Source organism: Lethenteron reissneri, chromosome 31, assembly GCF_015708825.2.
Source record: "Lethenteron reissneri isolate LAM-NWPU_2019-01 chromosome 31, ASM1570882v1, whole genome shotgun sequence".
Classification (NCBI taxonomy): domain Eukaryota; kingdom Metazoa; phylum Chordata; class Hyperoartia; order Petromyzontiformes; family Petromyzontidae; genus Lethenteron; species Lethenteron reissneri.
In genome coordinates this window covers 4,908,298-4,927,104 of record NC_083809.1, presented here as the reverse complement: position 1 = coordinate 4,927,104, position 18,807 = coordinate 4,908,298, and the positions used below count along the sequence as shown (strand labels likewise).

The 18,807-nt window shown below is 48.6% G+C and overlaps 1 protein-coding gene across 6 annotated transcripts in view; it reads left to right on the top strand.

The window, feature by feature from the left end:
- LOC133349703 (homeobox protein Hox-B3a-like) overlaps positions 1-18,807 on the top strand; it is a 355,311-nt gene that overhangs the window by 325,855 nt on the left and 10,649 nt on the right. For all 6 annotated transcript variants that reach the window (XM_061563380.1, XM_061563378.1, XM_061563376.1 and 3 more), the window contains one exon: positions 876-1,677. In XM_061563380.1, coding sequence (XP_061419364.1) covers positions 1,050-1,677 — 628 coding nt within the window. In that variant the 5' untranslated portion in view covers positions 876-1,049. The remainder of the gene's footprint in view (positions 1-875; positions 1,678-18,807) is intronic.

Below are 18,807 nucleotides of genomic sequence, written 5' to 3'. Positions count from 1 at the left end.
GACTTGTGTGTACACAGACACACACAAACGACACGAACGGACACACAGACAAGAGGAGACGTCTCAGTCCGTAGAACATTTATTATTTGTATACAGCGGCGTCATTCGTGCAAATCGCGCTCCAGAACTGCTGCTGTGGGACGTCGTTACGTGCTGCACAGGCAGAACCGGCGCTACCAACAGTTGCCCAAGCTCTGTGATCCTACAATTGGGATGATTGGCCAAGTCAGTCTTCGACGAGTTTTCTAACCATGACGATCGGGGTGTAATTTGTAACTTCCTTCCGTGTGCCGTTGCAAGTTGCGTGCATCCGCTCGTTTGGAGGCTGCGGGTATATAGCATCTCGCCACGGTGGCGAGATGTTAACTACCTCGCCCGGTATACAGGAGGTCACGGGTTCCATCCCAACCCTGACACCTGTATATTTTGAGTTTTTATGTTCTCCCCGTGGTCGCGTGGATTTTTCTCCGAGCCCTCCGGTTTGTCCCCCCAACATTTAGAATGATAAAGACATTTCTACGTGACAAACCACTTTGTTGGCCTATCATTTGTGGCCAAGTCGCTTCTGAAAATGAGTTATTCAGCTCAGTGGGCCTTGCCTGGTGACCTTAAAAAAGAGTTGAGTTTTTAAAGCGGAGCGCCATCGATGTCTCTATGTTCCTGTCCATAACTTGTCCTTGTAACTCCTCTCCCCTGTGCAACACACACACACACGTATGTACATGTACATACACACACACGCATTCACTCTGAACATTGACTCAAATACTCAACCACAAACTCACGCTCACTCACACCGACACACACATCACCACCACTACCATACCATCACCATCCTCACCAACACCCCCCCCCCCCCCCAATTTGCTCCACAGGGTAAAATCCTCTTCCACTTGACCAGGGGGGCAAATGTTCTTCGCCAACTGCGTGAAGACCTCAGCACCACCTCCACGAACGACAGCAGCAGGATCAGCAGTGACAGCAACAGCAGCAGCAACAGCAGCGATAGCAGTGCCCGGCGATCGAGGGAGGTGGACCCCCACAGCGCAATGCACAAGTCCACCTTCTACGACTTCTCCTTCTACCAAGGTGGAGGAGGAGGTGGAGGAGGAGGAGGTGGAGGAGGCGGCGGAGGAGGAGGCGCGAACGGATACGTGTACGAGCCGTCGGCCCAAACCTACGTCGGCGCGACCTCCCAGCACTCGGGGCCCGAGTACGGCCACTCGGCGTGCTCCCTGCAGCAGCAGCAGCAGCAGCAGCAGCAACAGCAGCAGCAGAGCTCCGGCTCGGCGGGCGCGGTGCCCGCCCTCCCCAAGGCCGGCGACCTCGGGGGCAGCTGCATGCGGTCGAGCAACGGCGGGCAGGCCACGTTGCCCACCACGGGCTTGCCCGACAAGCAGGGTTGCGCTCCGACGCCGCTCTCCACGCCGCCGCCGCCGCCGCCCGCCGCCCCCGCGGCTAACGGCGGAGGGACCGTGGGCAGCAACGGGAGCGGCGGTGGAGGCGGTGGAGGTGGCGGCGGTGGAGGGAATGGAACGGGCGGACAGAAGGGGGTGGCAAGCAAGCCGTTTGCCGCGTCGAATCTGGGCAACGCGCCGAGCCTCACCAAGCAGGTGTTCCCGTGGATGAAGGAGTCGCGGCAGAACGCCAAGCAGAAGAATAGCTCGCCCTTGCCAGGTATATCACCCGCGCGGCACCACCACAACAACAACAACAACAAAACACGAAGATCACCCCGCATAGCCTTCGACAGACTGTTGGGGCAAGTGCCGTTAGCGAGCATGGCAAATGTGCATGCACACAGAGAGACGGACAGATACGCACGTACCGCGCACAACGTGCGCACGGCACACACGACAACTCAGCCTCCTAGATTTCTGGGAGGCTCAAAGACATCAGGTGGCAGCCCCTCCCTTTGTCAGCCCCGCCCACTTTTATTTAGCCACTCCCACTGATCTACTAGCCCCACTCACTACTCAAGCAGCTGCACCCTTTGTTTGCTCGGTTCATGAGTCGAGCGTGAAGCTGGAAAATTTTAAAAACGGGACAAGTCTCGGCTTAGATTTTTACCCCGGCCATACCAGGGCATTAGCTGGATTTAGCAACTGTCATAGCGGTATTTAAGAGCGGTGAAATGCTATTGGCACACTCGCATGCTCTGCAGAGATTTCTATATGCAAACAAATGAAACTATTTATGAACTTTAAATTATTTTATTATTTGACTAGGTAAGGCCCACTAAGCTATATGGCTCTTCAGAAGCAACCTGGCGATCACAAATGATAGCTCAACGAAGTGGCTTATTATCTCGTAGACATTTATAGCAGCCAAATACTCTACTCGATTTTTTTCTAATTGTGGAGGGAAAAACCGGAAGACCTGGAGAAAAATCCACACGGCCACGGGGAGAAAGAGATGCAGACTCCAAATACACACGCGTCAGGGTCGGGATCGAACCCACGACCTCCTGTATACCAGGCGAGGCAGTTAACATCTCGTCACCGCAGTGCCCTGGTGATGATGCTGGTGTGTTGGCAGTGATGCACAAAACCACTCAACGGATTTTTTCAGTAACGCTGTGGCATTAAAAGAGAACAATATAATGTGACGTTTCAGGCAATTGCCCTTCTTCAGAGCGACACATAGACACGCTTATTTTATCCGACTCAAGGCCACCATCCCATTGTCGTAAGCATTTTCCACAATCACTTCCTGTTTCACTGGCCTCAATGTATACACCACGTTGGCCAATCAGGAGCTGCCTAGGGCCTGTTGACCCCAGGAAGGCTTAGGTCAACAGGAAGTGATGCAATAATAATACATTGCAGCATCTCTGGAAACGTAAGCAGTGATCAATGCTACGAGTTTGAAATCTCACCAACTCTGCCTACACACACACCTTGTTATGAATTGTAGGGGAGCCCGGGTGTGTTTGTCAGTTGGAGGCTACACCCAACTGATGAGCCTCAATGAAGTCAAACCTGGTCGAATTTTTTGCCCTCGTTTTATAAACAAATTCTACTCGTCCGAAAGCCCGACAATTAAAATACATTTTATGTTTACTTCACAAAGTGCATAAATTGCTACCGTCGCTCCATCTCCGCCGTGGCCATGCCCTCGGGATCATATTTGTCCATTGGCCATCGTCCCTTCTTGGTCCATGCCATCTTGTGCACAAGCCCTGCTTTTATTTTTTCCTTAATAAATACGCTGTCTCTAGCTTTGCATTTGTTTTCTGATCCACGTGTTACTCTTCCCGTGTCTCGGCACAATTCCCAGCATGCACCTCATCCATCTCTGCCCTTTATCATCATCATCATCACCACCACCATGGCCTCTCTACCCCTGGATGAAGATCGTAGTGACGCCTCCCATTCACATCCACGTCTTCCTCTTCCCGTCTCTCGGCGCAATTCCCAGCATGCACCCTTCGGCGTCCTTCTATGTGCGCTCTTCAGCTTTTTTTTCTCTCCCTTTGTCATCGTGCGCGGCGCGTGATGCCAGCTCGTAATGCTCATGGTCTGCGGACGCCCGTGCGTGTTACGAACACGACGTCTGCCCATCAAGCAATATCGACGAGGAGGGGAGTCCGCAGTGTTGTCACGCGTTGCCGAATGATTAGTGTGAGACGAGAGCCAACTTAGAGGGGGGGGGGCGGCAGTTCCGGATTAAGCTAGTGCGGGGCCTGTAGCATATGTTATAAAGGGGCCCTAAATATAAAAAAACGTAAATATTAAAACACTAAATGTTTACTTGCATAGTAAAGTAGTTCTATTTTTTCATTTGCTATACAGGCAAATACGACAAATGTCTAACCTTAAACACCCAGTCGTTCATGAAAAAAAAAAGTTGAAGGCAGTATAGTACTATAGTATTAGAGCAAGTGTAAAATCACTGAGCCGGAATTGATAGCTTGAAAGCATTTAGCGCGGGGCCCTTGCAAGTGCGGGGCCCGTAGCTACTACATATGTAGCTACTTGTGCCACTAAGATAACCCAGCACTGGGAGGGGGGGGGGGATGTGCAGATGCCTCAATGGGCACGTGGCACACTCATAAAACATTGAGCTTCGAATACCGATAGCTCGTGGCTTAACGTAGGAACCCGTGGACCTATAAAGACACCCTGAGAATGACGTCGATCCCTGCAGATTTACTGTCGAGAGTCGTAGACTCTCCGAGAGACTCGCATTTGTTGGACTCGCCGAAGAGACCCTTAGCCTCACAAAGAGATCCATAGACTCACACAGAGACTCAAAGACTTAATATCGAGAACACTGAGGGACATTTGATACTGGGGGAAAATGTCGCCTGGTGAGACAAGGACATAAAAAAACGAGACTTGTCTCTGGTGTGGGCCAATCAGTTTCAAGGACAATGCCCATGTTTGTTTGCATGCTCACCACAAGTACGTGTGGTTAATGTAGACTTGATGCCTTGCAATGTATATTTTGGTGTTTCAATATCTTAACACCTGTTTTATTTTCAGAAGGGGTAATACCTATTCTTGTTTTTCATCATCGAGAACCATTTAGACTCACATATAAAAGCCCACAGACTCCCATAGATACTCATAGACTCATATAGAAGCCCACAGGCTCGCGAAGATAATCATAGACTCACATAGAAGCCCACAGACTCACATAGATACTCATGGACTCGCATAGATACTCATACTCACATAGAAGCCCACACACTCGCATAGATACTCAAAGATTCACATACAAGCCCACAGGCTCCCGTAGATACTCATAGACTCATATAGAAGCCCACACACTCCCATAGACACTCATAAACTCACATACAAGCCCACAGACTCACATGCTCATAGACTCACGTACAAGCCCACAGGCTCACATACTCATATACTCACATACAAGCCCACAGACTCACATACTCATAGACTCACATACAAGCCCACAGGCTCACATACTCATAGACTCACATACAAGCCCACAGGCTCACATACTCATCGACTCACGTACAAGCCCACAGACTCACATACTCATAGACTCACATACAAGCCCACAGGCTCACATACTCATAGACTCACGTACAAGCCCACAGGCTCACATACTCATAGACTCACATACAAGCCCACAGGCTCACATACTCATAGACTCACGTACAAGCCCACAGGCTCACATACTCATAGACTCACGTACAAGCCCACAGGCTCACATACTCATAGACTCACGTACAAGCCCACAGACTCACGTACTCATAGATTCACGTATAAGCCCACAGGCTCACATACTCATAGACTCACATACAAGCCCACAGGCTCACATACTCATAGACTCACGTACAAGCCCACAGGCTCACATACTCATAGATTCACGTACAAGCCCACAGGCTCACATACTCATCGACTCACGTACAAGCCCACAGGCTCACATACTAATAGAGTCACGTACAAGCCCACAGGCTCACATACTCATAGACTCACGTACAAGCCCACAGGCTCACATACTCATAGACTCACATACAAGCCCACAGGCTCACATACTCATAGACTCACGTACAAGCCCACAGGCTCACATACTCATAGACTCACGTACAAGCCCACAGACTCACGTACTCATAGATTCACGTATAAGGCCACAGGCTCACATACTCATAGACTCACATACAAGCCCACAGGCTCACATACTCATAGACTCACGTACAAGCCCACAGGCTCACATACTCATAGACTCACGTACAAGCCCACAGACTCACGTACTCATAGATTCACGTATAAGGCCACAGGCTCACATACTCATAGACTCACATACAAGCCCACAGGCTCACATACTCATAGACTCACGTACAAGCCCACAGGCTCACATACTCATAGACTCACGTACAAGCCCACAGGCTCACATACTCATAGACTCACGTACAAACCCACAAGCTCACATACTCATAGACTCACGTACAAGCCCACAGACTCACATACTCATAGACTCCCGTACAAGCCCACAGACTCACATACTCATAGACTCACGTACAAACCCACAAGCTCACATACTCATAGACTCCCGTACAAGCCCACAGGCTCACATACTCATAGACTCAAATACAAGCCCACAGGCTCACATACTCATAGACTCACGTACAAGCCCACAAGCTCACATACTCATAGACTCACGTACAAGCCCACAGGCATGACTTGGGTTGTGATCAAACGGGGTTCTCGAGTCTCGTAGTGAGTTGATGATCTCAGCCAGTCACCAGTGACTGCACGAACAACACAGGGAGATGAAATTGGTCAGTCGGTGAGTCAGTCCGTCACTCGCAGCGCTTGCTTGGGCAGATGTTGGTCATGCGAGTTTGAGTCAGAGCGGATTTCGGTATTGATTACGAACTATCTATGATCTCTGACCTTCCTTTGACCAAGGTGTAAAAAAATATATTTGTGACCAAAATATTTCACTACGCCAATCGTATGGAAGACGGAGGGCGGGGGGGGGGAGTGTGTGGGGGTCCCAATTTGGAAAAAATCTCTGCCAATTTGTCTCGTGTGTTTTAACCTTCGTTGATTTTCTTTTTTCATTGAGGCAACACGCGGGCCCGTTACATCGCGTCGTGAAAGTGCGCGCACCGTCAAACGTAAACTCAACCGGTTGTGAAAAGCAGGGAGATAGAAAGATGGGGGGCAGGGCCGCTGCATCCTCGTTTAAATTTCACAAAAAAAATATTAAAACCCCAAACATCTTTATTTTTGGGGGTTTTTGGAGGGGGGGGGGTGGTGGAGGGGTGTGGGGGGGGTCAAATTGAGGTTTGGTGGTCAGGCGAGGTGGGTGGTGGGTGGGGGGGGGGAACATTTACCGAGACCGTTTTCGTGAAACTGAACTGAAGCGCAGTTGTCGACCAGGTGCCTCTCTGCTGCAGCAAGCGTCGAGGAAGTGTTGTAGCCGATAGACTCTGTTGGCTGCTGCTATGAAGGATGATGATCACGATGATGATGATGAGCCACTTCGTTGAGCTATCATTCGTGATGGCCAAGTCGTTTCTGAGAAGGAAGCTCATGGCCCTCTGGGCTTTACCCTTTACCTGGTAACGTAAAACATCTTCTTGGTTCTTTCGGTAAAGTCACGTGAAAGGGAAATAATAAAATTATATAAATATAAAACAATACAAATTCTCACGTTTCGACTGCAACACAAGCAATCATCGTCAGGTGTGAAATCCACAGCAAGAGAGTTTGAAAAAAGTGGCGGTTTTTACATGCTGTGGATTTCACACCTGATGACGATTGCTTGTGTTGCAGTCGAAACGTCGTGAGAATATGTATTGTTTTATATTCATATTATTTTATTATTTCCCTTCTACGTGACTTTACCGAAAGAACCAAGAATATGAATCCCTGCAGTCACGAAAGCTCTAAATCAAAATTTAACGCAAAACATCGTTTGTTTTGTATTTTTACCTTAAACTTTTTTTCTAGTGATCTGTTTACCTTTCCTCTGCTCTGAACTCCCGTCGTGTTTTTTTGTATTTCTTGTCGTTGTCACTTTCTGACCCCGCCCCCCGTACTGGACGCCTGTGAAAAAAGAGCTTCATAGCTCATCGGATTCCTCCCGCAGTAGTATCAACAAACAACCTGACTCTGATTCTGAGCCGGCGTTGGGAATTTCACATTCCTCTGCTGGGGTTGGGCGCAAGAGCCATCTGGGCTCGAGGTGTGAGAATCAGTGGATCCCAGTGCCACGTGCTGGATTTTGGCACCGAGAGCTGAAGCGAGGTGTAGGAGAAGAGGTGTTACGTTCGAGACACAGCAACACCCAGACATCAGAGTCACTACCACCACCATCGTCACCATGTTCACCATCGCCACTCCCACAATCGTCACCTCTATCACATCGCCACGAATGTCAACATTATTATAACGGCAGCAGCACCTCCGTCATCAGCGTTCACAACATCATCACCATCAGCAACACGATCGCCAACACCACTACTGCTACCACCGCTGTCACTATCACCACCACAACTGCCACCAACTCAGTCACCGTGGGTTTATATGGTACTATGTAGAGATGACTGCCTATATGATTGTACGTAGACCGATAGATGTATCATGTTAGGTACATACGTGAATATGACTAAGAATGTGTATGCATGGCATATACAATTGGAAAATGTTAAACTATCCGGTAGCATTGTGCTGGACTCAGGGAGGAGGACGCCCCTGCCATGCATAGTCCCATGGGATGTTGGCTATCAACAACAAGGCAACTCCTATGACTAATTGGGAATGGGACGCAAGCGTAGGATTGATCACACTGTCGCTGGCCGCCTTTGGAGAGGGTGTATAGTATGAAAGGCCGAAACACCCTAGGAACCAAAGGGTCACTACTGACGATGCGCTCCCCAAATTTCACCAGGCTCACTGTTCATGAACTCTTGGAAGTGCTTGCACAAAGGATAGTAACATCTCATCCTGTGTTCTTTGGAATCGACTGTGGGTCACCCAGAACAGACGGCAGCGACGTCTAATGACGCGATGCCCCGATCCACAAACACCAAGGTGGGCACCACAGCGATGCACCACCACTCCGTTGCTCCTGACGCAGGTTTCTGGCTTGGCCACCTAAATGTGAAATTGTAGTTGTTGCTCTGCATCTACATCAGCAGCCGTATTGAAATCAGAAGTCGCTGTAACCCACTTAGCCTCACACCGATCGCCTGACTATAAACTATATATTTTTAAAAAATCTTATTTTATTTTACCAGGTAAGGCCCACTGAGCTGTAAAGCTCTTTTTCAGAAGTGACCTGGCCACAAATGGTCGTACTCTTAGGTTTTTTCGGTAAAGTCACGTAGGTAAAAGTAAAAATAAAAATTTTAATGAAAAAAAGTTATACAAATGATAATCACGACGTTTCGTGCCTCCGAAACGTCGTCATTTATTATTTTATTTCTATTATCATTTTTATAAAAAATATTATTACTTTTATTTTATTTTTACCTACGTGACTTTACCGAAAAAAACCTACGAGTATGAATCCTTGCAGTCACGAAAGCTTCAAATCTAGAATTAACACGAGTGATCGCTCGACGAAGCGGCTCTTCGTCGCGTGTAAATGCACAGCAGTCGCCAAAATAACTTTGAAATGCGTGACGTTGATTCTGAATGTGGAGGAGATTACACTGGAGGACCCCGAGACAAATCCACACGACCACGAGGAGACCATGGAAACTCGAAAACAGACGGCTGTCAGGGTCGGGATCGCACCCACGAGCTCCTGTGCCCCAGGCGAGGTAGTTAACATCTCCAAGCCACGGTGATGATGATCAGAGAGACACGCAAACTCCATATATACAGCAGGCGTCAGGGGCGGGATCGCACCCACGAGCTCCTGTGCACCAGGCGAGGTAGTTAACATCTCCAAGCCACGGTGATGATGATCAGAGAGACACGCAATCTCCATATATACAGCAGGCGTCAGGGTCGGGATCGCACCCACGAGCTCTTGTGCCCCAGGCGAGGTAGTTAACATCTCCAAGCCACGGTGATGATGATCAGAGAGACACGCAAACTCCATATATACAGCAGGCGTCAGGGTCGGGATCGCACCCACGAGCTCCTGTGCCCCAGGCGAGGTAGTTAACATCTCCAAGCCACGGTGATGATGATCAGAGAGACACGCAAACTCCATATATACAGCAGGCGTCAGGGTCGGGATCGCACCCACGAGCTCCTGTGCCCCAGGCGAGGTGGTTAACATCTCCTAGTCACCGCTCCTGAATGCTTTGCGTGTGAATAGCGGTGAGTGGTAAACACCGGGAGATGGATCGCGGGGACCCGCTAACAAAGTTTGTTAACGCCTTTGGCTCAGGAATGCAGCTGGGGTGGGGGAGGTGGGGAGTTAGGAACGAGGAGGACGAGGGGAGGAGGGTCACCATATTTGAACTTTTGAACTTTCGTGACCTCACTGTCACCCTGGGTAAAGTGGAGGAGGCTATACCAGGAATAGTTGGAGGGGGGGCGTTTATGTCGATTTGGATTAGAGCTCCCATTTGTTTTCGTAGTCGATGACTCTTACCGATTACTGATACAGTATACATCAGCGGGCAATGTGTCGCCGTCATATAATCCATTGCTCCAGGTAAAAATATTTTTATTTATTTAGTTTTTTTACACATTCCGTCAGCCGGACGGCCATTCCATAGTGCATCATTTCAACGGCATTGATTCAAGACAAGCAAACTCTGGAACCGGTTCCAACACACGGCGTCTCGTCAACAGACTCGGGCTTTCTTCAATCAGCGCTCGTGAACTGCCGATCTTGCAGGGATCTCAGATGTAGCTCTGCGTTATCCACTTACGCGGGACAGTTCTCAAACACCCGGGGTGGGGTGCTTCGTCATCACGATTCCGCCAATAGCACGCTATTATCAGCATGATCATTCATCATCATCAGCCATGGTCAATCCATTGCTAGATGAAGGCTTTTACACGCAAGCTGATTTTATCGCACTCCATCTCCACTGCTGATTTTTCGATAGTCAGGAAGCTGCCTCGCCCCTAGCCCCCTGTGACCCCACCCACCCCCACTGACCCCACCCACCCCCACTGACCCCACCCTTACCGGCTGTGTCTGGGCAGAAGGGGTGGGACCGAATCATAAAAGGGTGGGGCCTATATACAAAGGGGCGGGTCCTAAAAAGGAAAGGTGCAAAGGAAGAGTTGGGGCTTATAGAGGAAGGCTTGGGGCCTACAGATGAAGGCTTGTGGCCTTCAGATGAAGGCTTGGGGCCTTCAGATGAAGGCTTGTGGCCTTCAGAGGAAGGCTTGGGGCCTTCAGATGAAGGCTTGGGGCCTTCAGATGAAGGCTTGTGGCCTTCAGATGAAGGCTTGGGGCCTACAGATGAAGGCTTGGGGCCTTCAGATGAAGGCTTGTGGCCTTCAGATGAAGGCTTGTGGCCTTCAGAGGAAGGCTTGGGGCCTTCAGAGGAAGGCTTGTGGCCCTCAGATGAAGGCTTGGGACCTTCAGATGAAGGCTTGGGGCCTTCAGATGAAGGCTTGGGACCTTCAGATGAAGGCTTGTGGCCTTCAGATGAAGGCTTGGGACCTTCAGATGAAGGCTTGGGGCCTTCAGATGAAGGCTTGGTACCTTCAGAGGAAGGCTTGTGGCCCTCAGAGGAAGGCTTGTGGCCCTCAGAGGAAGGCTTGTGGCCCACAGATGAAGGCTTGGGGCCTTCAGAGGATAGGGTTGAGGGCCCACAGAGGCTGAACTCGTCTGTTAATTTACGTTTCAAATCTTAGAATCATCAGATACGTGCAGCCGGAAACAGCGTAGCTTTAGTACCGTAGATTGCGGCCACAGGCCAACTCGTTGGAATATAATTGGTGGTGGGGGGGGAGGGAGAGAGAAAAGCCAATTGTTTTGAAACGACCTGCGCCTGGGTTCTGTACAGACGAGCTGTGAACATAACGGGCGATGCTTAGCGTGAGATTGGCGAACGTTTTTTAAACGAATGCCCGTACGGCTGAACACACAGAACTGACTTTCACAGACGACACATTTAATAGAAAAGAAATCAATGTAATTGAACCGGGTGTGTGTGAAGGTTAAATGAATAAGCCCGTACATATCAGCCTAAGGGGTTATTGCGTGTGTGTGTGTACTGTGTGTGTGTAATGGGCTGTAGAAACTTGCTGTGTCAGCAAGACTTATTGTATAGGCAATCTATGACTTCATTTGTACACATTAGCGATAAGTGTACCCCAAAGGCATTTGAACTGGTCAACAAAGACAAAGTTCCCCCGTATAGCCTTACAGATGTTTTTTGGCCAAGTGCTGTTAGCGAGTAGCACCTACGAAGCCTGGCACGGCACACGAAGGAGTGGGTGGCCGCCTTTGTCTCCCCATTGGGAGGCCCAGGACCATTCGATAGCATAAATACAAAGGCACATCCGATATATAATCCACCTGGGGACTACGTACCGATAGCAGTGCGACCTAAGTTGACACGAGTCGCGCGGATTTATTTCCACTGCCAATATGAGTGATTTGACTTTATAATCGCACTCATTTCATGCGGGTTCGATCCCCGACCCTGACGCCTGTATAGTTAAGAGTCGCGTAGGTATAAAATAAATTAAATCACGACGTTTCGATTGCAACACAAGCAATCGTCATCAGGTGGGAAAAGCACAGCAAGAAAAATAATTTTGCTGAAGAACATTTTTTTTGCTGAATAATTTTCTTGCCGTGGTTTTCCCACCTGATGACGATTGCTTGTGTTGCAAACGAAACGTCGTGATTTAATTTATTTTATTTTCTACCTACGTGACTTTACCGAAAAAAACCAAAGAGTATGGATCCCTGCAGTCACGAAAACTTCAAATCTAGATTGTATAGTTAGAGTTTGCATGTCTCTCTCTCTCTCCCCCCGTGGTCCTGTGGATTTTGTCCCCGGCTCCTCCGAGTTTTCCCTCCAGGTGCTTCCCTCCACGGTTAGAATCAAGTATGTGGCTTCTGCTACAAATGTCCGCGTGATAGCAAAACCACTTCGTTGGGCTGTCATTCGTGATGGCCAGGTCGCTCCTGGCAAAAGGAGCTGAAATGCTTGCTCAGTGGCCTTACCTGGTGAAACAAAAAATAGGTGAGTAGTTTAGCTCATGTAAGTGAAACTTGAACATCTGAAAAATACTCTTTGGTTCTTTCGGTAAAGTCACGTGGAAAGAAAATAGATTAAATAATAGAGTACGACGTTTCGATTGCAACACAAGCAATCGTCATCAGGTAGAGCTAAATTTGAGAGTAGAGACAAAACACAGACACGGAGACACACAGACAGACACAAGCAGAGAGACAACACATAGACACACAGAGAGACACACAACATAGACACACAGAGACAACACAGAGAGAGGACACACAGAGAGAGACACACAACACGGAGACATACACACAGACAGACACACAAGCAGAGAGAGACAACACAGAGACACACAGAGAGAGACACACAGAGACACACAAAGAGAGACACACACAACATAGACACACAGACAGACACACAAGCAGAGAGAGACAACACAGAGACACACAGAGAGAGACACACAGAGACACACAGAGAGAGACACACAGAGACCCAATGCCTCTCACAAATAGTTTCGTTTGAACACTCCCATCTACACGATAGATAAATTAGCTCCATATCCCCATCAAATTAAATATGTATTATTCTACAACCCAGGGGCCTTCCAGGACAATTGTATGATGATGATCATCATCAGCCATAATCAATCCACTGATTGAAGGTGCATGTGCTGTGGAGAAGGGCCAAATATATATTTTTTATTTCTTTGCAATTGTTTTCTTCAACAGTCTGGGCTAGCAACCATGCCCAGCCGCCTTTGTCTCCCCCGTGCTTAATGGGTGCGCGGACAAGTGAAACACATACCTGTGTCTGGCTGGGCTCAAGGGCTATGGCGTGGAGCAAGTTTAGACGACAAACAGAGAAACCTCGCTGAGGTGGGGGATTCCAAGGGGAGGAGGAGAGGTGGGGGGGGGTAGGTGGTGCACGGGGGAGGGGCGGGGGAGGGGCGGGGGAGGGGCGGGGGAGGGGCGGGGGAGGGGGGGAACACAAGAGAGACGGATGAAGCGTCGCGGCTGACTCGGCTTTGAAAGTGAGAAGGGCCACGTGGTAACGGGGGGGGGGGGGGTGGTTCGTGTTTAGCGCACGCGGCTGCATGGAGACGCTGCCGCGGAGGGGATGGTGGTCCGTGCTGTGTGTGCGTGCGGGGAGCGGTGGCGCAGCGGTTAGTAGCAGCCGCGCTACTAACCGCCGCCACACCCCCCGCTCAAGGCCAGCCCCCGGTGAGGATTATCTGAACTGGGGCTGGTCCTCCCCTAGGTCGACTCAGCCTCAAATGAGTAGCTGGTGCGGTGGGTAAACATCGCCACCGGAGGAGACGAAGGCGGTCGGGCGTGGTGCTGGCCACCCACCCCCTCGTGTGCTGTGCCGGCCTTCATAGGTGCTCACTAACAGCAATTGCCCCAACAGTCTGTTAAAGGTGATGCGGGGGTGTGGGGGGTCTTTGCCTTTTGTGTGTGAGAGGGACAGGTGTATGGGTCAGTAGTAGGTCCAGGGGGAGGGGTATGTGGGGGAGATACACAGAGACCCGAAGGAATACAAAGGGAACCATGAACTCACACAGAGATCCATGAACTCAGACAGAGACCCATAGACTCACAGAGAGACCCATAGACTTACACAGAGACCCATAGAGATACACAGAGATCCATGAACTCAGACAGAGATCCACAGACTCACAGAGAGATCCATAGACTTACACAGAGACCCATCGACTCACAGAGAGATCCATAGACTCACAGAGAGACCCATAGACTTACACAGAGACCCATAGAGATACACAGGGAACCATGAACTCACAGAGAGATCCATAAACTCACACAGAGACCCATAGACTCGCAGAGAGACCCATAGACTTACACAGAGACCCATAGAGATACATGGGGAACCATGAACTCACACAGAGACCCATAGACTCACACAGAGACCCATAGACTCACAGAGAGACCCATAGACGTACACAGAGACCCATAGAGATACACAGGGAACCATGAATTCACAGAGAGATCCATAAACTCACACAGAGACCCATAGACTCACAGAGAGACCCATAGACTCACAGAGAGACCCATAGACTCACAGAGAGACCCATAGAGATACATGGGGAAACATTAACTCACAGAGAGATCCATGAACTCACACAGAGACCCATAGACTCACACAGAGACCCATAGACTCACATAGAGACCCATAGACTCACAGAGAGACCCATAGACTCACAGAGAGACCCATCGACTCACACAGAGACCCATAGACTCACAGAGAGACCCATAGACTCACAGAGAGACCCATAAAGATACATGGGGAACCATGAACTCACAGAGAGATCCATAAACTCACACAGAGACCCATAGACTCACAGAGAGACCCATTGACTTACACAGAGACCTATAGACTCACAGACAGACCCATAGAGATACATGGGGAAACATGAACTCACAGAGAGATCCATGAACTCACACAGAGACCCATAGAACCACAGAGAGACCCATAGACTCACAGAGAGACCCATAGACTCACAGAGAGACCCATAGACTTGCACAGAGACTCATAAAGATACATAGGGAACCATAGATCTAGACTCATAACCTGTAATAGAGACGCAGAAGTTGTTCGTAGAGACCAGTGGACTTACATAGAGACCCACTGACTTACATAGACACGTATGAATGTTGAACTTCTTTCGCCCCATACGCAGCCAACCGCGTTAATCGGCGGTGCGGGGGAAGGACGACAAACTTAACACTAAACAGCAGGTCTCTAGAAATGAGTTGATGTATGTATGACATACAGATAGATGACATTTATTCATGGGTGGTGGGACAGTGGTTAGCGCAATGTGCTATGAACCAGGGGACACAAGATTCACTCCCCACACCCGCCACCACGGACAGCGCATTGACCAGCATGGTGAAGTATGGTTGAAAAGGGCCTCCATCCCGTTAGAAGATTATTTGTTGATGCTGCCGCTGCTGCTGCTTTGGCAGCGGTGCACAAACACAAAACAACAAGAACAATAACAACAGCAAACTCGACACACTCGTCAACAACACTGTGTGGCCTTAAGATATATATATAACTGCCAACGTTTCGGGCAATGTCCCTTCTCCACAGCACATGCACCTCCAATCAGTGAATTCATTGATTATGTCTGAAGATGACAATGATGATCATGATGATGACCGTGTTCGTGAACAGAAGGCAGATCTGAAACACGGTAGGACCAATACCTTGACCGTGGCAGTTCATTGTTTTAATGCGGTGGGCTCACACGAAATTGATTTCTCTAAGACGAAGGTACTTTACAAGCCCACAGGCTATCAACAAAGATTCGTTCATGAAGCCTTCCATATATAGACACAATTTCAACCGAGAAGATGGCTACACACTGAGCAATCATTGGAAGGACGTTCTTCTTGGTTCTTTCGGTAAAGTCACGTAGAAGGGAAGTAATAAAATAATAAAAATAAAACATAATAAAATAAATTATTATGTTTTATTTTTATTATTTTATTACTTCCCTTCTACGTGACTTTACCGAAAGAACCAAGAAGATGAATCTCTGCAGTCACGAAAGCTTTAAATCGAAATGGAAGGACGTTATCAACCAGTTTAAGTCATAGCTGGCTGTGATGTTCCCATCCTACCACCTTCCGATGTTAGTTTTGTGCTTTACGCACATTTCAAACTTGCGCTTTCACAGGGTTCACACCAACACAGCCACTTGGCGTGCCGGCCTCTTGGTTGCGGCTCTGCGATCTTCCGTTAACATGCAAATTTTTTTTTTCTAGATTTGAAGCTTTCGTGACTGCAAGGATTCATATTCTTAGGTTTTTTCGGTAAAGTCACGTAGGTAAAACATCAAAATTAATAAAAATAAAATAAAATAAAGATCACGACGTTTCGGAGGCAACACAAGTCTCCGTCATCAGGTGGGACCGTCACAGCCGGATTAGCTGCATCAAGTGAGGCAGCGATTCAAGATGTAATCCCTTAAAAGCGAGTTGAGGGGGGAGGAGAGGGGGGGAGCTCATCAGAATGTGGTAGCCAATGAATGGAACGTATCTCCTCTCCTCCCCCCTCAACTCGCTTTTAAGGGATTACATCTTGAATCGTTGCCTCACTTGATGCAGCTGATCTGGCTGTGACGGTCCCACCTGATGACGGAGACTTGTGTTGCCTCCGAAACGTCGTGATCTTTATTTTATTTTATTTTTATTATTTTGATGTTTTACCTACGTGACTTTACCGAAAAAACCTAAGAATATGCAAATTTTTACCTGGCAGTCCCTTTGATTGGTGGAAAACCAACCACCGTCGGGTTGGGCTGCCCACCCCTTACATTGTCATTGGCTGCCGACATTTGGGCCACGCCCATTTCACACCCTTTATAAACAGTTTGCCTCGGAAGCTAACCCCCCTTTTCCTGAAGACGACCGCTTGTGTTGCGATCGAAACGTCGTAGTTTTTTTGTTCTTTTTTGTTCTTTTCTTTGAACCTATCTACGTGACTTTACCGAAAGACCCAACAATATACATCATCATACAATTGTCCTGGAAGGCCCCTTGGTTGTGGAATAATACATTTGATTGTATGGAGATATGGAGCTGGAGCCTATTTATTTATCTATTTATTTATTTGCACACTGAGCCCCACAAATGTTTCCCTTTCAATCAACAGGGGGGGAGGGGGGGCTATTGTGTCGATTGGAGTGTTCAAATTAAACTTTTTTTTATGTTAAAGTCTCACTTAAATTGCTAAACTACTCAACTATTTTCATTTTACCAGATAAGGTCCCGCTGACCTATACAGCTTTTTTTTATCAGAAGCGACCTGAGCCACCATATTATAGCTCAACGAAGTGGCTTATCAACGTGTGGACATTTATAGCAGAAGCTAAATACTCTGTAATCGTATTCTTAGGTGTTTTCGGTAAAGTCACGTCGGTAAAACATAACATTTATTTATTAATTATTAATTTTAATGTTTTACCTACGTGACTTTACCGAAAACACCTAAGAATATGAATCCTTGCAGTCACGAAAGCTTCAAATCTAGAACTCTGTAATCGCACGTCGATTCTAAATGGGGAGGGGGAAAAACCGGAGGACCCGGACAAAAATCCACGCGACCACGGCGAGAGAAAAGAGAGAGAGACCCTGCAAACTCCAAATCTACAGCAGGCGTCAGGATCGGGATCGAACCCACGACATCCTGCAAACCAAGGCGAGGTAGTTAACATCTCCGAGCCACCGCAGCGCCCTTCCTGCCAATAACAGCTGTGACTAGGCACCCAGCATTCGTTTTGAGAGGCCGTGCATCTCGCCGATGAGACCCCAACAAGGTTGAGAACTGTTTTTGTGGAGGTCTCCAGCGAGGTTCTCGTTTGTTCCGTTACGAATAACTCACGTCGTGGTTTTTGTGTTTTACACCCGAGCCGGTTCAGCCCAGCACCCTTTAGATAATCGCAGGGTCGGCGAGTCAAACATTTCCGTAACGATAATAATAATAAAAAAAACTGCTGCTCATAATGATGAGATTTAATTTTGTTGCCAGGAAGTCCTCACTTATTCCTAAACGATGGCGCGCAGGGTGTGCCCCCTCGACTGTGGTTCAATAATTGAGGTCCTGGCAAGTGACCTCGGAAGACGCCACTGGGTGGTTCACTGCTCTCTGCTGGCTGGGCGTTCCGCGCGGGACGCCCCCACGAAATGTCACGATCGGACTGCGCTGAGCAGCCGCCGATTATTATTGTTCTTTTTAATTGGCAGTCGCTTTGTCAGATCCACTGCTGGATCGAGGCCTCTTCAGGTGCTGGAGAAGTGGAGGATGGGAGGGTGGGAGGGTGAGAGAGTGGGGGGTTTTGAGCATACTTCACCACGCTGGTCAATGCGGGTTGGTGAAGAGGCGTGGGGGGAGAGGGTGGGGGGGTTGGCTTTATCAGTCGCTCACCAATGGTGTTGTCGCCATGGCCTGGATTCAAACTCAGGTCACCCGGCTCTTTGCAGATCTTAGGTCTTTGAGTTAGTGCGAATGTCTCTATGTGAATCTGTGGGTCTCTGTGTGAGTCACGTGGGTATTTATGAGTCTATGGGTATCAACGTGCGTGTGGGAATCTACTAATATTTAATAAATAAAATAAAAAGCTCATTATCAGTTTACTGCTGCGTGAAGGCCTCACTCACATGCCGTGTCAGCCATCGGGTGGGTTGTTT